We start from the raw sequence: 21,416 nt of genomic DNA on the forward strand, positions 1-21,416 counted from the left end.
TTTATCCCACACATTTGAGGAACATGAGAATAGCTGTACTGGGTCAGACCAATGGTCCATCTAGCCCGGTCTCCTGCTTCCAACTGTGGACAATTCAGGTCACAAGTACCTGACAGAATTCCAATTAGTAGCAACGTTCCATGTAGAACCCCAAAGAATAGCAAGATTCTGGAATCCTAAAGAGTACAAGATTCCATGAGGAATCTCAAAGAGGAGCAACATTCCATGTAGAACCCCAAAGAATAGCAAGATTCTGGAATCCTAAAGAGTACAAGAATCCATGCAGAATCTCAAAGAGTAGCAACATTCCATGCTACCAATCCCAGGACAAGCAGTTGATTCCCCCATGTCCATCTCAACAGCAGACTATGGACTTTTCTACAGTCTGTGCCCTGATCATGTCTGGACAGATCTGGGTGGGCTGGAGTGGGACTTCGATGACAGCTTCAGTAGTTGGAGAGCAAGGCCAGTGCCGGGCAAACTTCTACGTTCTGTGCCCTGAAATTGGCAAGGGCCAATCAGGATCAAGTATACATACGTAGTATCACATCGTCAATCCAGTTCACCACTTTGGGTCCTAAGTCCAGCCCTCTCAGCTTATTCATGAGTCTTCTGTGAGGAACCATATCAAAGGCTTTGCTGAAATCCAAGTAGATTACATCTAGCGCATGCCCGTTATCAAATTCTTTGGTCACCCAATGAAAGAACTCAATCAGAGTCGTTTGGCAGGACTTTCCTGTCTAAAGCCATGTTGCCTTGAATCCTTCAGCCCGTTGGATTCTAGAAAGTTAACTGTCTTTTTCTTTAACAGCGAGTCCATTATTTTTCCTACCATCGATGTGAGGCTTCTGGCCTGTAGTTTCCCACTTCTTCCTTGTCCCCGCTTTTGTGAAGAGGGACCCCATCTGTCTTCAACCCAGTAGAACCTCTCTCATCTCTAAAGATCTATGAAATAAATCCTTAACAGGTCTCGCCAGGATTTCTCTGAGCTCCTACAGTATTTTGGGATGTATCTCCTCCGACCTCATAGCTTTGTCCATTTTAAGGTTTTCAAGTTGTTTAGAAATGATTTCTTCCGTGAACGGTGCAGTATCCACTCCATTTCCAGGTATGCCCTCGGCAGCCGACTGCAGTCCTTCTCCGGGATTTTCCTACGTGAACACAGAACAAAAGTATCTGTTTAGCTTGTTTTCTTTATCCTCATCACTCTCCATATAGCAGTTCCCAGCATCTTTCAGTCTTACAATTCCATTCCTATCTTTTCTCCTTTCCCCAATATATCTGAAACAGGTTTTGTCACCTCGTTTTACATCTTTAGCCATTTTTCTTCCACTTGTTTCTTTTGTTAGCCATATTTTCCTCTTCACTTCTTTGAGTTTAATTCCTCTTCCTTGGCTGCCTTACAGGTATGAAGCACTAGACATGGCACTTCCTGTTTCTGGTGAGAAACAGGAAGTACCTTTTCAAACCAACCTGCCTAGTAGCTAGAGGAAGAGGAATGGTACAGCTGCAGGAGGGAAGAGCATGTTCCCACCACTGTGTCCAAAATAGCACTGCTAGGGATGGTAGAAGCTGGAGCAGATGCTGGAGCTGGAGACTTGGAGTTGAAGCAGGGGCTGAGGGGTTAGAGGCTGGGAGTAGAGGCTAGAGGATGACGTTGGGGTTTGGGGCTAGGAGGAGGGAGCTGGAAGATGATTATGGGTTTGGGAACTGGGAGGAGGGGGCTGGAGACTTGTTGATGGGGCTAGGATTGGAAAGGAGGAGGCTGGAGGCTGACACTGGGGCTAGAGAAGGTTCTGTGAAGAGGGAGAAGCAAGGAAATAATAATCCAGGGGGAGATGCTAACAAAAAAGAAAAACAGGTATGGTGGAAAAGACAGTGGCAATGGTTGCCTAGGAAAGGAGGAAAAGGCAGGGGGCAGATCTGAGGACACAGGGATGTGAGAGAGCAGGGACTCAGGCTTTAGTGTTGGGTAGGAGACCAGAAGAAGGCAGACTCTGCAAGGAGGCAATTCTGTCATGTAGACCCCCTCATTTATGTGCCTCTTATGTATATAAATGTCTAGAATACTAGCACAAGGCATTGTAAGTGTTCATATACCCCACATATACTAGCAGGGTGCCTAGGCTCTGTTCTGTACTGAGTGTGCCTGACTTACATAGCACACAAATACATGGGCAGATCCAGGGCATGACATGAGCAGGGCTCCCAGTTACATGTCTAACCTGCCACGGTTAGGCAGGTGTAACTCTGGGTGACAGGGTATGTGTAACATTCTGAGATATTCAGCAGGGTAAGTCTACCTGAATTCTTACTTCTGTTCCCTAAAAGTCCATTAGGTGTCAGTGTTCTCCCTGCTGGTTGTGCTATTAAGGAAAGATCAGCCAGCCAATAGGAGAGAGGTGCCTGTAAGTTATTCCAGCACTGTTCCTGAAGCTCATTCTAGCTGTGGCCTTTTGCTAAGTTCTGTATATCCTGCACCAGTAGCGTACCAAGGGCAGGGCGGTGGGGGCGGTCCACCCTGGGTGTAGGCAGCAAGGAGTGCGCAGGGCAATCATGTGGCTGTCGGCTCTGCCGATCCCTGTCTTATCTGACATTACTTCCTGTTCCGGAGCAGGAGACTGGCAGAGCCTACAGCTGTGCGACTACTCCATGTATCCCCTTGATAGGAGGAAAGGTGGTAGCGGTAATGCGCATCAGGGGTGGGGGTGATGCAAGCAAGCTAGGTACACCACTGTCCTGCACAGTGTCTCCAGCTAGTCTAAGGAAGGTTCCAGTATAGGAAATCTCTGGAACGGACAGTTTAGAAGATGCTAGAAGTTGGTTGAAGCCTGGGATGGCCTTACCATGTTAGGAGAGAAGGTTCTAGTGATTGTATAATACTCCCTCTGAGTATTTAAGCCCATTCCTGGCTATCCCACTTTGTCTTGGGTTCATCTCCCACCTCTGACCTTGCAACAACAGTTGCTGCCTTGTTTTAGTAGGCAACCTGTCCAACCCTACTAAATCCTAAAAGAAAGGAGCAGGAGGTTAGTTTGTGTTTCTGCTACAACAACCAGGAGTCCTTTTCCATCTATGTAGTGTTGAAGGGTATAACAGTCTACCATTTATTACCATCTTGCCTTCTGGAGCTACCTGCCAATAACTGGAGGTTGGGAAAACTGAAAGTGAATAATAACTGAGCACTGATATATGTTTAACGTCTGTCAATATGAACAGTAGATAATTCTAAACTCGGTGCTTGAAAGATCTAGTAGGTTTAACCATCTAAGGGAATTAGAGTAACCATTAAATGTCTTTTCATCTATGTCTGTAAATAGTTACTACTTGATCAGTGAACATAAAGTGTACTGTACCTAAATCATTTCAGGGACAGTAAAATTTTGGTTTGGGCTGAAAAACTCTGTGTGGAGTGAATTACTGTTATAGAACAGGCTTCTACTCTACATCCTTGGGGCGCCAAAATAGAGGCTCCCAGTTATACAATTGCCCCCCTAAGTGGGGACTCGGGGTTGAGCGATTCTGAGTGAGAACTTAGGGGTTGGTTAGGGTGGGAGGATGGGGATTAGCTGGGGGGATAGTGGGGACTAAGAAATTGATCAGGCATTAGAAGGAGAGTGGGGGCTAGGTGACCGGGTATGGATATAAGTAGATCTGTGAGATACAGTGCAGACTATGGGGAGGGTAGATGGTTTGAAGGACCTGGAGATGTTGGGAGATAGTTGAAAGAGATGGAGAACTATGGACAGGGTGAGAGACAAAAAAAAGGAAGCTGATCCTTGAAGGAGATGAGAGAGGGTAGAAATGGGGAAAGTAAAAGGGGGGAAAGAGAGTCTGGATGGAGGGTAAGACATAAGAATGGGATGGGAGGTGTTAAAGGGCGAGTGACAGGGAAGTAGCTGAGGCTGGTAAAAGGATGAGAGGAAGAGGAAGGAGGCCGGGGTAGAAATAAGTATGGGGTTATAAATGGGGGACTAGAAAGTAGGTCAAAGATGGGAGAATAGGAGGGTTGGGGAAGGAATGAGAGGTGAGGAAGGGGAAGATTAGGGAAGTAAAAACTGGTAAGTAGGTGAAAGGTGAAAAGAGGGAGACAGGACTGGAGGGGGACAAGGTGAAATGAAATCTAGCTATAGGTAGATAAAAAAGATGAAAGAAATGGAGAAAAAAGGTGAAACAAAGGAGCAGGAAGAAACAGAAAATGGACATGAAAACCTGGAAAAAGACTTAGGAGAAAATTGTAAAGCGACCAGAGCCAGCCCAGTGGAAAAAAATAAAATGATCAGACATACAGATTCCTTCTGATGTGCGGCCATTCTTGTAGCATGAGTCCTGACATTGCGCAGTTCACACTGCAAGATTGACCGATTGATTGATTGGGATTTATTAACCACCTTTTTGAAGAGATTCAACAGCAGATACAGTTTTACATACAAAAACAAAATCTGCTGTCTACTTGATACCAGTAGCAGCCAGAGGCTGGCCCAGACTAATGCACAGAGATTACATTTGTATAACAGTTGCATAGAAAGACCTTTAACAAGGAAGCTTTCTGCCACCTTGCTAACCCCCACATTCCCCCTTGAACTGACCACTGTAATAGATAACTGGGAAGTAAGATTTGAGCTTGAATAGCTACGTCTCTGGCCTCACGTTTTTAATACATGGACCCATGACCTATCTGTCCCATCCATTTCCCGGCCCACTAGTCCATGACCCGTTGACTCATTGCTTGCTCCGTTGCCATTCTCTGTGTCCTTGTGCCCATGGTGAATGTTGAGCATCTGGCGGAGAATTTACACATTCATAGGCTGATGATCAGAAGCAAACGCAGGCGCTAGAGGCTGTTAGCGCCATACTAGCGCCTGCGTTTGCTACCACCCCATGATAAGAGACCCTTTATATGGTGTGAAGCCCCGCCCAGTGCATCCCAGGATGCACTGGGCAGTGCTGGGCGCTGCCATTTTGCAGACAGCTCCGATGGAAGAGGAAGGAGACCACCTCCCTCCTCCAGCAAGGTAGGGGTGGGGAAGGGCCGCTAGATCACCAGGTGGAGGGGGGGATTCAGCCGCGGCCCACTGGGCCACCAGGGACATCTGAGGGATATTGGGGGGGGGGGGGGGGTTAAGGGGGCTGGAGACCCACCGGATCTCCAGCCCCCTCTGAACCTGGGTTGGGGGATTTGAGGTCCGCCGGACCTCCAGCCCCCTGTTGCTAGGGGGAAGGGGGATGGGTCAGCTTGGGGTTCCTGCTGGGGCTGCTGAACTTGTGTCTGGGGGGGGGGGTCAGGTCGGGGGACTGGAGGTTCTGCTGGACCTCTAGCCCCTGTTTCGCTTGGCTCGGGTGGGGGTAGTTGGGGTCTGGTAGTCCCATGATCAGAGAGACTCACGTGCTTAAATTGCATGCAATTATCCCTGATCATACGTCTAGTAAAGCCCCACGCTGTTCCAGTACTATTTTTAGAGCGCTGTTTGGAACAGCGCGGGGCTTTTGATCATCTGCCTAAGAGTAAAGGGTAAAGATGTTTAAAACCCACATTACCTATGGCTTCAACAGAACTTAATTCTTCTCCATCCCATCATATCTGGAGCCCTGAACACTCCATCAATCTCCTTGTCTTCTCTTTTAGCCCTTTCTCCTTCTTTCCTCTCTCTGCTCTGTCTCCTTTTCTCTCTGTCCCTCTGGTTCTCTGAGTAGCTTTTACTGGACTTCCATTAGGCTTCACTGATTCCAGCTCTTAAAACGTTAGAGGTCTAGAACTGATTGAAAGATTGGCAAGAAATCAAGAGTTCTGCAGCGTTCCCGGCGCTCTGATCCCGAGTCGTTTGCCAGGGAGCTTGCGTGTCCCCGGATTAACTTCTGAGGGCTCAGCAGTGTGCGAGAGGGCGAGGCTTTAGCTAGCTGAACTTTAATCAGAGAGAACCTTTTTCTCTCCTGGATGCAGATAGGTTTTAACATCTGGTTTTATTTGTCGGAGCCAAATGTGGTTTCCAGGGGAGTATTACAGCAGGGGTCGTCTAAGAAAGAAAAGCTTTTGTTCGGTTAACGTGGATACAAAGATACTATTGTTATTTTTCTCGACTGCTGAGTATGAATCACACATAAATGGGAAGGTGTTTAAGAAATGCTGTCTTCATTCTCAGAGCTCATGCAGGGGTTCGACAAAAGTACTGGGAATTCATTGAATCTGGCAGGAACTGATTATAGTGCTGCGTATGTCTAGTAGCGCTATAGAAATGATAAGTAATAGTAGTAGTATTTTATGGGTACCCGGTCAAAATAACCCCGCCAAAATGGCCCCGACAAAATAACCCCGACCAAAAAAGCTCCAAACAAGAAAAGCTCCCGACATAATAGTCCCTGACATAACAGCCACTGTCAAAACGGCCTGCCCACAATATAACCCTTGACAAGTTAGCCCCCCCCCCCCCCCCCCCCCCCCCGCCGACAAAAGGGCCCGATCAGGCTGCCCAGAATATGGGACTGCATTTTTTTCCTAATAATCTTACCTTGCTAATCAAGACAAGGTTGGTAAGGCTATGAAAACGTTGACAATATATATATTTTTTTAATTAGCATGTTGATGGAAGAATAGTTTCTTTAAATAGCAGAACAGATCATGAATACCAGTTTGTAGCTATAGAATTTTGTTTATTTATATATGCTTTATGCAATTGAATGCTGGTAGGAATCTTTATCAGTGAAGATTTCAGTTGTAGTTTATTATCTTTTTTTTGTGATGTGTTATTTTTTTCTTGGGGGGCTGTTTTGTGTAGATTCTATTTTGTCAAGGGTTGTTTTGTTACAAGGCTGTTTTGTCAGGGCTTTTTTGTTGGGGGTTCTTTTGTCAGGGCTCTTATGACTGGGTGCCTATTTTATGGTACTGCTGCATAACCTCCAGGTCTAAGCCTCAGATAAAGGCCTGGTCAGTAGTGGCTGGAAGTTATCTTTCACCCCCTCCCCCCCCCCCGCTTCTCAGTCTGTCCTCCCACCCCATATACAGATTATTTGACGGCACCGCTGCATCACCTCCAGGTCTAAGCCTCAGGTGCAAGCCTGGTCAGCACTGGCTAAGGATCCTCTCCTCCCTCTGAGCCATTCCCCCCCCCCCTCCCCCACACACACACTCCCGCTAACTTTTCGGTGCAAAAACACCTGTTACGACCGAGGAGGGGGTATTAAAACAAGAAATTAAAAAACCCTTAGTGGTAGCAAATGGCGACTCATAGTGCAGAGATGGCAAGAGTGGCCCATCCCAAAGCTGGAGATTTAAGAGCAATAACTGAGATTTCTCTTGTGGGCCCCTGCATGTTTTAAACCAGATCTAGCATATGTACTTTCCAAAAACTGACATATTCTAATCAATAAATAGAAAATAAAAATTGTTTTCTATCTTTTTCTCTGGTAACTAGCCGTTGAGCCCGTTAAAACGGGCTGGTGGGTCACTGCCCCGTCTCATCGCTATTCAACTTACATCTCCGCAGCAGGCAGATCAGCTGAGCTGCCATTGGCCTTCGATCTCTGCCTCTGTCCCGCCCTCATGTGACGTAACGTCGGCGAGGGCGGGACACAGGCAGGGAAGGAAGGCCAACGGCAGCTCAGCTGATCTGCCTGCTGCGGAGATGTAAGTTGAATAGCGATGAGACGGGGTGGGTGGAGGGGTGGCAGCAGCGGCGACTCCGGGTGGGGGGCACCAGTGGCGGCGACTCGAGGGGGGGTTACCGGTGGCGGTGACCTTTGGGGGGGGGGAGCGCAGTTTCCCTCTCTGTCCTGGCCCCGTCATCACGTATTGACGCGGGGGCGGGACAGAGAGGGAAGTCTCTACTGCGCATTTGCGAGTGAGTATGGTCACTCGCCGTTTATATGTTTGATTGTACATTTCTAATCATGTTGGTCCCAGTCTCTCATTTCTGCTTTCCTCTGTCCATTTGGCACTTCTTTTCTCTCCATGCCCACCATCCATCTTCTCTCCGTATCCCTTTCCATCCTACTCAGCATCACCTCTGCGTCCTCATCCCTATCTTGTCGCCATGTTGAGCATCTCCCCCCTCTGTGTCCCTATTCTTGCCTTGTCAAACATAACTCTTCTGTGTCCCTATGCCCGCCTCTCCCCCTCAACATACCACCATCTCTTCCTCTCCCTCCTGCCCCCCATCAGGCCAGCATCTCTCCCCCTCTTCCCTCTTTCTGCCCCCCCCCCAGAGGTCCTGCAAGTATTCCTTTCTTTTCCCTCGCTCCTGTTCCATCTCCCTTTTGGAGATCCAGCACCTCTCTTCCTTCTTTCCCCACCATCCTGACATCTCTTTCTCTCTCTCTCTCCTCCCTTCCACACATCCTGGCGTTTCCTTCTGTCTCTCTTCCCGCCCATATCCTGGCATCTCTTTCTCCCTTCCACCATTGCCATCCTGGCATCTCTTGCTCTCTCCCCTCCCCCTTCTCATCACCATCCTGGCATCTTTTCCTCTCTTCCCCCCTGCCTCCCTCCCCAGGGAGAACGGATGGAGTTGGTTGGTCATTTTCTGCCATCATCTACTTAAAGGGCACTTTTACACAGTGAACTGACAGTGTGAAAACTCTCTTCCAATGGGGCAAGCGGCATTCAGGATCCAAATGCTGTTAGCTAAATTTAGGAGAAGAGCGTCTTGGAGTGTAGAGGAGAGGGGACACTCAATGAAATTGCATGGAAATACCTTTAAAACAAATAGAAGGAAATATTTTTTCACTCAATGAATAATTAAGCCCTGGAACTTGTTGCCGGAGGATAACGATTACTACTACTATAAATCATTTCTATAGCGCTACCAGTCGTACACAGCGCTTCACAAATGAACATGAAGACAAGACAGTCCCTGCTCAAAAGAGCTTACAATCTAAATAGCGTACAGGTTTAAAAAAGATTTGGACAAGTTCCTGGAGGAAAAGTCCATTGTCTGCTATTGAGATAGACATGGGGGAAGCCACTGGTTACCCTGGGATTGGTAGCGTGGAATGTTGCTACTATTTGGGCTTCTGCCAGGTACTTGTGACCTGTATTGGCCACTGTTGGAAGGAGGCTACTGGGCTAGATGGACCATTGGTCTGACCCAGTATGGCTATTCTTATGTTCTTATTATAATATTCTTTGCCTTATTTTCGATCCCTTTCCTAGCATCCTGTTTTTTTATTTGGCCACCGCCACACATTGGGCATTGCTTTAGGTGACCTGGTATAGAAGTAGGGGTTTATTCTTTCTAATCTTTCGCTTGTGCTCTGGGAGAGCTCGGAGTGCAGGCTGAGGAGGAGAAGGATAGCAAACATTCAGTGCGGGGCGTGTGTGTTTCTCCACCGTGGGTATTGCCATGGATTTCTGAGCACACAGCTGAGGAATGTGGCTCTTATGAAAAGACCATCCCGGGTGGCCCAGCCTGAAGGATTTCTCGTTCAGAACGTGACATGTGCACTTGTTGTTCAGATTCCTTCAGGACTGAGAAAAAAGAAACACAATTATACAAATCTTGTTTTTTGGGGGGGGATATGAGAAACTCATCTCTGAGAATATCACAGCTTAAGTAAAAAATACAGTCTCAGATCAAAGCTGGTCTGAAGCAGAGGAATCTCTACCCTGGGGCCTTTGGTCGAAGAGTATATGGGAAGGGGAAGGGAAATGGGACTTGATATACTGCCTTTCTGAGGTTTTTGCAACTAGATTCAAAGCGGTTTACATATATTCAGGTACTTATTTTGTACCAGGGGCAATGGAGGGTTAAGTGACTTGCCCAGAGCCACAAGGAGCTGCAGTGGGAATCGAACCCAGTTCCTCAGAATCACAGTCTGCTGCACTAACCACTAGGCTACTTCTCCACTAGCAACATTGCATGTAGAAGCCTGCCCTTGCAGATCAGCAATGCGGCCGCACAGGCTTCTGTTTCTGTGAGTCTGACGTCCTGCACAGAAACAGAAGCCTGCGTGTCCGTGTTGCTGATCTGAAAGGGCAGGCTTCTACATGGAATGTTGCTAGTGGAATAGCAACATTAAGATTCCACGTAGAATCTCAAATAGTAGCAACAGAATCTCAATAGTAGCAACATTCCATCTAGAATCTCAAATAGGAAAATGGAACTGGATATACCACCTTTCTGTGGTTTTTGCAAGTACATTCAAAGCGGTTTACATACTATATTCAGGTACTTATTTTGTACCAGGGGCAATGGGGGGTGAAGTGACTTGCCCAGAGTCACAAGGAGCTGCAGTGGGAATCGAACTCAGTTCCCCAGGATCAAAGTCCACTGCACTAACCACTAGGCTACTCCTCCACTGGAGCTGATACTGTGATGTCATAATGCCTCATTCCACCAATGCCTGAGCCAACCTCATCAGTGATGTCACAATGGCTTGATTGCCCGATACTTGGCTCACTTCTGTTATTGTGATGTCATAAAGGAAAGGGGGAAATGGGACTTGATATACCACCTTTCTGAGGTTTTTGCAACTACATTCAAAGCGGTTTACATATATTCTGGTATTTACTTTGTACCAGGGGCAATGGAGGGTTATGTGACTTGCCCAGAGTCACAAGGAGCTGTAGTGGGAATCAAACTCAGTTCCCCAGGATCAAAGTCCACTGCACTAACCACTAGGCTACTCCTCCACTCCAGGTGATGTCACAGATCCTTTCATTGCAATTGGATCCCAATGTGCTTAACTGTCCCTGCATTTCAGAGATACAGGTACGGGGCCCGCTTTTCACTAGAGGACCTGCTGGCACATGTCCTGATAGTCTTAAGTTTGAACGTTTTTTAATTCAGGATCAAACATATCCAACATCTGACAGCTAAGTATCAAGTCTAGACAAGATCAATCAAACATAACAGAATAATAATCAAAAACATCAAACAACAGAACCTGGATAACATATGATCCCATTTTTGTTTTGTGAGAAAACTCCCCCACCTTCCCCCCTCATTAACCTTGTCCCTATCAAAGTAACAATTGCATGCAAGATCACCCCCCTCCAACCCTCCAACCCTACTGTACCCTGAACCTAGACATTAAGATGACCCGGGATCCGGACTCTTATGACTCCAGGCCATCTTTGAAAGAAGAGCATCTAGTATTCCCAACCCATCTTCCCCTAACCAAGCAGCTGGGGGGGGGGGGGGGGGTAGGGGGGGCAAAATTCCCCAGGCCCGGGCCTCCAAGGGGAGCCCGGCGCCGTGGTCAGGCCGCCGGCGCTGCAGTCCGCGGTCTCACCTGCCTGCCTCCACAGCTCCGGGCCCCTTTCATTCAAAGCGGCAGTCGTAGATTGCGTCTCTTCTGGCCTTCGCTCCCTGTGTCCCGCCCTCGTCTGATGTAACTTCCGGTTTCCGCGAGGAGCGGGACACAGGGAGGGAAGGCCAGAAGAGACGCGATCTGCAACTGCTGCTTTGAATGAAGGGGACCCGGAGCCGTGGAGGCAGGCAGGTGAGACCGCGGACTGCAGTGGCGGGGGGGGGGGAGCGACGGGGGGCAGCAGCGGCGGAGGCGGGGCGACCTTGCCCCGGGCCCGGCCTAGTCTCTCGGCGGCCCTGCCAAGCAGAGAACCCCCAAAATAACCCCCAATATAACAGTACCAACTTAGGAAACACTCTGAAATCTATTCAGTACTGGACTTCTTGCTTAATGGGAGATATTTTGCAAGTAACAATTCCAGATAGACACGGAAGGCCGTCTTACATGTCCTGATAGGTCTTAACCTCGGATCATCTTCAACTCCTCCCTCTCCTTCTCCGCGCATATCCAGCAGATAGCCAAGACCTGTCGCTTCTTCCTCTATAACATTAGCAAAATTTGCCCTTTCCTCTCTGAGCACACCACCCGAACTCTCATCCACTCTCTCATTACCTCTCGCCTCGACTACTGCAACCTACTCCTCACTGGCCTCCCACTTAGCCATCTATCCCCCCTTCAATCCGTTCAGAACTCTGCTGCACGTCTTATCTTCCGCCTGGACCGATATACTCATAATCCCTCTCCTCAAGTCTCTTCATTGGCTCCCGATCAGGTACCACAAGCTTCTCCTACTAACCTACAAATGCACTCGATCTGCAGCCCCTCCCTACCTCTCTACCCTCATCTCCCCCTACGTTCCTACCCGTAACCTCCGCTCTCAAGACAAATCCCTCCTTTCAGTACCCTTCTCCACCACCGCCAACTCCAGACTCCGCCCTTTCTGCCTCGCCTCACCCCATGCCTGGAATAAACTCCCAGAGCCCATACGCCAGGCCCCCTCCCTGCCCATCTTCAAATCCTTGCTCAAAGCCCACCTCTTCAATGTCACCTTCAGCACCTAACCACCATACCTCTATTCAGGAAATCTAGACTGCCCCAACTTGACATTTCGTCCTTTAGATTGTAAGCTCCTTTGAGCAGGGACCGTCCTTCTTTGTTGAACTGTACAGTGCTGCGTAACCCTAGTAGCGCTCTAGAAATGTTAAGTAGTAGTAGTAGTAGTTAATAAATGGTGATGGTGTTATGGCCAGGTGTGGCTAAACCGAAGCATGAGTAGATGATGTGACCAATAGAGTGTGTGGAGTTTGAGTGAAAAAGGCTTTTCTGAATGTAATTGTGTCCTTTGACCTCTATCTCGTTTTTTTCCTTTCTAATTCTAATCATCCAGGGCCCTTTTACTAAGCTGTGTAGTTGCCTACGCGCGTCCAACGCACGTCAATTTGGAACTACCGCCCAGCTACCGCGTGACCCGGCTGGTAATTCTACTTTTACGCGCGTCCGATATGCGTGCCAGAAAATATTTTTTATTTTCTGCCGCGCGGTACTAACCGGGTAGTAATCAGCATTGTAGGTGTACAGACGATTGCCACCCGGTTAATGCGTGAGATCCTACCACTCAGTCAATGGGTGGCGGTAAGGTCTCAGGGCCAAAATGGACACGCACCAATTTTTTATTTTGCTGCATGTCCATTTTCGGTCCCTCCAAAAATGGCATTTTTTTCGCAGGCGTGCTGAAAAATGGACCTGCACGCGTCCAAAACATGCGCCTACACTAGTGCAGGCCATTTTTCAGCGCATCTTAGTAAAAGGACCCCCTCCCCAGTCTCCTCCTTCATCCTCACCCTATACTAGGTCAGGCTAATGGTCCACCTAGCCCAGTATACGGTTTCCAACAGTGACCATTCCAGGTCACAAGTACCCGACAGAAACCCAAATAGTGGCAAGATTCCAAGCCACTAATCCAAAGTGCAAGTAGTAGCTTCCCCATGTTGGTCTCAATAGCAGACTTGTGGACTTTTCCTCCCGGAACTTGTCCAAACATTTTTTAAATTCAGATACGCTAAGCATTGTCGAAGAGTTCCAGACCTTAACTATTTGTTGAATGAAAATAATATTTTCTCCTATTTGTTTCAAAAGTATTTCCGTGTAACTTCCTTCAGTGTTCCTTAGTCTTTGTACTTTTGGACCGAGTAAAAAAATCAATTCACTTGTACACCACTCAAGATTTTGTAGCGTCAATCATATCGTCCCTCATCTGTTTCTTTTCCAAACTGAAGAGCTTTGCTGAAATCCAAGTAAACTAACTCTAGTATTCTCCTCCCTCCTTCTCCCCGATGCAACTCTGGTTTCCCAGTTAATGAAGTTGATCGTTTGTCTAACAAGACCATCTACCTCTGGTAATTTCAGTTATAGTTGTTGAGCATCGTGCTTAATTAATTAATTAATTTATTTAAGCATTTATATCCCACACTTTCCCGCCCATGGGCAGGCTCAATTTACCCACACACAGGACAGGTACTACTACTACTACTACTTAGCATTTCTATAGCGCTACAAGGCATACGCAGCGCTGCACAAACATAGAAGAAAGACAGTCCCTGCTCAAAGAGCTATGTAATAAAAGTAAGCCAAGTATAGGACAATCAAGCCATTGTGACATCACTGATGAGGTTGGCTCTTATTGGTGGCCTGAGGCATTATGACATCACAATATTAGCTCTGGTTACAAGAGACTACTACTACTACTATTTAGCATTTCTTTAGCGCTACAAGGCGTACGCAGCGCTGCACAAACATAGAAGAAAGACAGTCCCTGCTCAAAGAGCTTACAATCTAATAGACAAAAAATAAATAAAGTAAGCAAATCAAATCAATTAATGTGAACGGGAAGGAAGAGAGGAGGGTAGGTGGAGGCGAGTGGTTACAAGTGGTTACGAGTCAAAAGCAATGTTAAAGAGGTGGGCTTTCAGTCTAGATTAAAGGTGGCCAAGGATGGGGCAACACGTAGGGGCTCAGGAAGTTTATTCCAGGCGTAGGGTGCGGCGAGACAGAAGGCGCGAAGTCTGGAGTTGGCAGTAGTGGAGAAGGGAACAGATAAGAAGGATTTATCCATGGAGCGGAGTGCACGGGAAGGGGTGTAGGGAAGGACGAGTGTGGAGAGATACTGGGGAGCAGCAGAGTGAGTACATTTATAGGTTAGTAGAAGAAGTTTGAACATCCCATTTCTGCAGGTAAAATTTATTTTATTTATTTATTGCATTTGTATCCCACATTTTCCCACCTATTTGCAGGCTCAATGTGGCTTACAGAGTTTGGTTGTGACATAACCATTCCATGATATCAGGTACAATTAGTAATGTACAAAGATTAGGTGAGGTAAGAGAGAAGGAAGGTGTTAGGCAAGATATTTCCATAGCTGCACTAATCTACCTCACCAACCCACTCAGCTACGAAAGTACACCTCAATACTTACCCGTCTAATCACTTCCTTCTTTCCTCCCTTACTCAATCTCTGTGCATTACTAATTTTATCTGATATTCTAGAATGATATTGTCATAACAAAACTATATAAGCCATTAAAAAACTCTGTAAGCCACATTGAGCCTGCAAATAGGTGGGAAAATGTGAGATACAAATGCAATAAATAATAATAATAATAATAATAATATAAGGTGGACTGTAATAATTGGGTGAGTTGGTGTTGTTTTATCTAGGGAAACAGCTTTTAAATTCACTCTCATGCTGCATTCCTGTGGCCCCTGGTCTGTGGTGTATGAAGACCTGCAGTAGGCATGAAAAAGAGATTTCAAGGGATCGCTATGGCAGGGAAGAACAATTAGGGGTGATCAGAGGAAGCGTGGAAAATTGTACCACTATCAGGCTCATTTTCGAAAGAGATGAACGTCCAAAAAGTGACATAAATTGATATTTGGACGTCCATCTCGGTATAAACGAAACTCGATTTTGGACGTCTTTCTCTGAAGTCCGTCGGAAGGACGTCCAAATCTCAAGGGGGCGTATCAGAGGTGTGTTTACGGCGGGACTTGGGCGTTCCTAAGACTTGGTCGTCTTTGAGCCATAATGGAACAAAGCAAAGATGTCCAGGACTAAAACTTGGATGTTTTCAGCTAGACCTGTTTTTATTATGAATAAGGCGCAAAAAGGTGCCCGAAATGACCAGATGACCACTGGAGGGAATTAGGGATGACCTCACCTTACTCCCCCAGTGGTCACTAACCCCCTCCCAACCCCAAAAATTGTGATGAAGAACATTACTTGCCAGCCTCAGATGTCATACTCAGGTCCATTACAGCGCGTGCAGGTTCCTGGAGTAGTTTAGTAGTAGGTGCAATGCACTTCGGACAGGTGGACCCAGGCCCATACCCCCCCCCCTACTTTTTACACTTGTGGAGGAAACAGCGACCCCTTCAAAACCCACAAGAAACCCACTGTACCCACATATAGATGCTCCCCTACCTGTAAGGGCTATGGTAGTGGTGTACAGTTGGGGGTAGTGGGTTTTGGGGGAGCTGTGTACCTGGGAACGTTTTATGAAGTCCACTGCAGTGCCCCCTAGGGTGCCCGATTGCTATCCTGGGATGTCAGGGGGACCAGTCTACTACAAATGCTGGCTCATCCCACATCCCAATGGCTTGACTTTGGACGTTTTAGACTTGGACATTTTTGTTTTCGAAAATGGCCGAAAATCAAAGATGTCCAAATCGCAGGACGACCATGGTATTTTCGAACCCAAAAGATGGACGTCCATCTTTTTTTGAAAATGACCGTCTTTCCGCTTCAGAATTTGGACGTCTTTGTAAAACGTCCAAATTCACACAGACGTTTCTTTCGAAAATGCCCCTCTATGTTACATTCACTGCCCACTGAATGCATGTATTCAAGCAGAAGTGGTGGTGCTACCATGCCCAGGTGGGAACGCATCATGCTGTGGAAAGGAGACATTTAATAGGTATGATTTGTCTGGGGTGTACCTCAACCAGTTCACTGAACCTTTTAGCTGAGGGCTGACACCTCTGGAGTGTCTTCTGATAGTTATAACTAGGCTGTGATAAGTTAACCCATGAGTAATAAGTACAAAAGTGAGGTAGATCCAAAGAGAATATCAGAGAGTCTTTATTGTAAACAAACTGAAAAACGACCCGACACGGCTGTGTTTCAGCATAAAGGTCTGCCTCAGGGGTCCGATAAATCTCTAATGTGATGGTAAAACATCTAACAAAAGAGTATTGTCAACATCCAAGTCGTTGAATAACACTCTTGCGGATGTGACGACATATACGTGAGATCCCGCCACTCGAGCGACTACTTCCTTGTTCCTTTGGTGAGCTCCGCCTCAACAGTTTATCAGTTCTCATGATAAGTTAGGCCATGCCAGAGACCACACCTGCAGCAGTACATCAAGTGCCTTGTCACAGCCTGCACTATTCTGCCTTGTTTTGGTGACCATGGAGCACCTTTGGGATCCTTCAATGAGGTTCTTCTGTAAAGGGTTCCCCCAAAATAGCATGCATTTTATACAAGGTTGGGGGTGTAAGAAGGGTGTGCAAAAATACGCTTTGATGAGAAGTGCACCTTTGTAGTTTGAAAATTCTCGTATTGCAAGGAATGTGCTGGAATTTATTGCAGAGGGGACTGCTGGAGGCAACAGGGAAGCAGTCATGGCTTCCAGTGTGCAGCCTGCAGTCATGTTCCTTAAAATGGCTGCCAGCTGGAGAGACAGAAGGTATCCAGAGCGGAGACAGACTTAATCCAAGGGCATCCAATCTCGGCCCTCGCCCAGTCGGGTTTTCAGGATATCCACAATGGATATGCATGAGATCTGCTTGCATACAGTGGAGGAAGTGCATGCAGATAGATTCTCTTGCATATTCATTGGGGAAATCCTGAAAACCTGACTGGATTGCGGCCCTGCCTTAAACCATGAAAACCCAGTTATGTGGTGGTTTTGTTTCATATATGATTTTATACAAGCTACAAGTGTAGGTTAGAGTTCAAGGAGCCTCTTTAATGTCGTGGGGTGGGCTTATAGCTGTGCACTGTTTGACTACCTCTTTGCCTGCTGGCGGTCACTGGGTAAAGCAGAGCAGTTCTTTCTCCTTGCACTAAGGTGTTGGGTTTTCATTATGTGTATAGAAGAAAGTGGGATGTTTGACCACGGAAAACCAAAGACTGGAGAGATTGATTCTTAAAACAGTTGTTTATTGATGAAAAAAGTCTCGACACAAACGTTGTGTTTCGGCCGTTAGGCCTGCATCAGGAGTCTACAAGACACACATATACACGTATAGATTAATAAAAGCTGATGACTATACAAATATAAAATCAAGATTGCAGATAAAATAGTAAACATAAATATTAAAAAATATATTAAAAATTTTTTTAATGTATATAAACCAAGCAATAATCACTAATTCACCAACCCTCTTCAACCTAATGATGATACCTTTAGCCAAATTACTAGCCAATCAAAACCTCAACCCTTATATATATGCAGACGATGTCATGATTTATATCTCGTTTAAACACGACCTAAATGAAATCACAAACGAGATCAACCAAAGCCTCCAAATCATGCACTCCTGGGCGGATGCATTCCAGCTAAAACTCAACGCAGAAAAAACACAATGTCTTGTACTCACATCACAACATAACATAAACAACTTCACCACCATAACCACACCATACTGTTGCCTTCCCATCTCACAAAATCTGAAAATTCTCGGAGTTACCATTGATCGAAACCTCACACTCGATGCCCACGTGAAGAATACGACAAAAAAGATGTTCCAATCCATGTGGAAACTCAAAAGAGTAAAACCTTTCTTCCCGAGATACATCTTCCGTTCCCTGGTACAATCAATGGTACTGAGTTACCTGGACTACTGCAATGCACTGTACGCTGGATGCAAAGAACAGAACATCAAAAAACTCCAAACAGCCCAAAATACCACCGCCAGACTCATATTTGGAAAAACTAAATATGAAAGTGCAAAACCCCTAAGAGAGAAACTTCACTGGCTCCCACTTAAGGAACGCATCACGTTCAAGATCTGCACAATTGTTCACAAAATCATCTACGAAGACGCCCCAACCTATATGCTAAACCTTGTGAACTTGCCTCCCAGAAATGCCAAAAGATCATCGCGCAAATTTCTGAATCTGCACTTCCCCAGCTGCAAAGGACTAAAATACAAGCTGATGCATGCAACTACCTTCTCTTACATCAGCAAGCAGTTGTGGAATGCATTACCTACTACCTTGAAAACCATGGAAGAAATAACCAACTTTCGAAAATCTCTGAAGACACATCTCTTCAACAAGGCTTACAAAGAGAACCAATAACCTTACTAAATCACGTCGCCAACTTGCCCAGCTACGACAGTCTAATTTCTTTACCTATCCACCTTAACCTTTTCTTCCTTCCCTATCTAACACTTTTACATCACTAATCATATCTAATATCCTGGAATGGCAAAACCATAACAGGACTCTGTAAGCCACATTGAGCCTGCAAATGAGTGGGAAAATGTGGGATACAAAAGCAACGGAGTGGAGGAGTGGCCTAGTGGTTAGGGTGGTGGACTTTGGTCCTGGGGAACTGAAGAACTGAGTTTGATTCCCACTTCAGGCAGCTCCTTGTGACTCTGGGCAAGTCACTTAACCCTCCATTGCCCCATGTAAGCCGCACTGAGCCTGCCATGAGTGGGAAAGCGCAGGGTACAAATGTAACAAAAATAAAATAGATACTATTGGAGATTCTACATAGAATGTTGCTACTGTTGGAGATTCTACATGGAATGTTGCTAGCAACATTCCATGTAGAAGGCTGCGCAGGCTTCTGTTTCTGTGAGTCTGACGTCCTGCACGTACGTGCAGGATGTCAGACTCGCAGAAGCCTGCGCGGCCACATTGGTGATCTGCAAGGGCCGCGACTAAATGTTGCTAGTGGAATAGCAACATTCCATGTAGAATCTCAAATAGTAGCAACAGTGGAGGAGTGGCCTAGTGGGTAGGGTGGTGGACTTTGCTCCTGTGGAACTGAGTTCAATTCCCACTTCAGGCACAGACAGCTCCCTGTGACTCTGGGCAAGTCACTTAACCCTCCATTGCCCCATGTAAGCCGCATTGAGCCTGCCATGAGTGGGAAAGCGCGGGGTACAAATGTAGCAAAAAAAATAATAGTGTAAGCTAAGGGCTAATCAAAAGTAAAGGTAATCAGATAAAGAAAATAGCAATTTTTGTGTACATAATTCATTGCATTTCCATACAAAATTTATATATGTATTTACACATAAAATACTCTTGTTTCAACTATAAAAATAGTACTTTAAAGGAGAAGATGTGTATAATCCCTTATGGATAGGTAAATAAAATCATTAATGAATTAATAAAACATATAGATTAAAGATACATAGCGTATGGATAAATTATGTCTAAACAAAGTATTAAAAATATGTATGTGTTTATGTAGGACAAAAACGGTTATATGCGTGTATATATGTATATACACACATATGCATTCATGCATACATATACACATATCTCGTTCTTACTCTATGCACATCATATATGCCTCTATACCTTCTCTCAAATGTATCTCATTACAGAGGATACTGTTGTATTAAATATATGTAATTCTGTGAAATACAAAGATAATTTGAATGTTAAATGTCATGATCAACAATTGTAAAAAATGAAACGTAAAGGTGGGTATCGTTTCTACTACTACTACAAGCACAAAATAAATAAATAAAAATTGAAAATGAAAAATAATAATAAAAAAGTAATAAATAAAAAACAAAATGGTTTATAATAACGGCCGAAACACAACGTTTGTGTCGAGTCTTTTTTCAACAGTAAACAACTGTTTTAAGAATCAACCTCTCCAGTCTTTGGTTTTCCGTGGTCAAACATCCCACTTTCTTCTATACCTGTATTCTCCCTTGGGGCGTTCGAGTTCTCCGCTTGTTGCGGATTATCTGGGTTTTCATTATGACCATTGAGACTCAAGACTTATTGGCATCAGGTAATGCATTGTACGGTGCTTGCTTGTTTTCACAGATGTAACCAGCCTGATTTCATCTTTTTTTCCTTTGCAGATCTTACATCTATCAGAAACGCTGGGTCAGGCTCGATGCAGACTACCTCCGATATTTTGACAGTGAGAAGGTGAGTCTTGAAGTGCGAGTACTGAGTACTAATGGACAACCTTCACAGTAAAATAGTAGATGAAGGTAGATAAAGACTTGTATGGTCCTTCCAGTTTGCCCAACAAGATAAACTCATAGCATGAGGTATGATGTGATACAACATATGTATACTAGAGCTTGATTTGTCCTGGCCATTTTTTAGGGCACAGACTGTAGAAGTCTGTCCGCCGCTGGCCTTGTTCTCCAACTACTGAAGTTGTCATCAAAGCTCCACTCCAGCCCTTCCAAACCCGTCCAACCACAATCAGGACACAGACCATAGAATTCAGCCTGGCACTGGCTTTGTTTCCCAGTTACTGGGGTTTGCCGTCTAAACACTGCTAAATTTGTTTGGTTCCATTCCGTTTCCATATAGGATTCCTTCAATCTCCTGTTTATCTACACACCTCACTCTGCTGATAACTATTCCTCCTTCATATTCAGGACAAAAGAATTTCCACACTAGGTTAGACCAAGGGTGCATCTAGCCCAGTAACCTGTTTCCAGCCATGGCCAATCCTGGCTATAAGTAAATGGCAGAATCACAAAATGTTGTACAAATCCAAATCACCCTACCCACAAGGATAGGCACTGTTTCCCCCCATAATAGTAGAGGAGTAGCCTAGTGGTTAGTACAGCAGACTTTGATCTTGGGGAATTGGGTTCAATTCTCACTGCAGCTCCTTGTGACTCTGGGCAAGTCACTCCATTGCCCCAGGTACAAATAAGGACCTGTATATACTATGTAAACTACTTTGAATGCAGTTGCAAAAACCACAGAAAGGCAGTAAATCAAGTACCATTTCCATTTCCCTGTTTAAGATTCTATATGGAATGTTGCTACTATTTGAGATTCTGTTGCTACTATTTGAGGTTCTACATGGAATGTTGCTACTATTTGAGGTTCTACATGGAATGCTGCTACTATTTGAGATTCTACAGGGAATGTTGCTACTATTTGA

The 21,416-nt window shown here is 45.6% G+C and overlaps 1 protein-coding gene across 3 annotated transcripts in view; it reads left to right on the forward strand.

Annotated features, from left to right (window-relative positions):
• Positions 1 to 21,416, forward strand: part of ARAP1 (ArfGAP with RhoGAP domain, ankyrin repeat and PH domain 1) — a 319,552-nt gene that overhangs the window by 154,055 nt on the left and 144,081 nt on the right. For all 3 annotated transcript variants that reach the window (XM_030199983.1, XM_030199984.1, XM_030199985.1), the window contains one exon: positions 20,365 to 20,434. In XM_030199983.1, coding sequence (XP_030055843.1) covers positions 20,365 to 20,434 — 70 coding nt within the window. The remainder of the gene's footprint in view (positions 1 to 20,364; positions 20,435 to 21,416) is intronic.

The sequence above is a fragment of the Microcaecilia unicolor genome, chromosome 4 (genome assembly GCF_901765095.1).
Source record: "Microcaecilia unicolor chromosome 4, aMicUni1.1, whole genome shotgun sequence".
In the NCBI taxonomy this organism is placed as follows: Eukaryota; Metazoa; Chordata; class Amphibia; order Gymnophiona; family Siphonopidae; genus Microcaecilia; species Microcaecilia unicolor.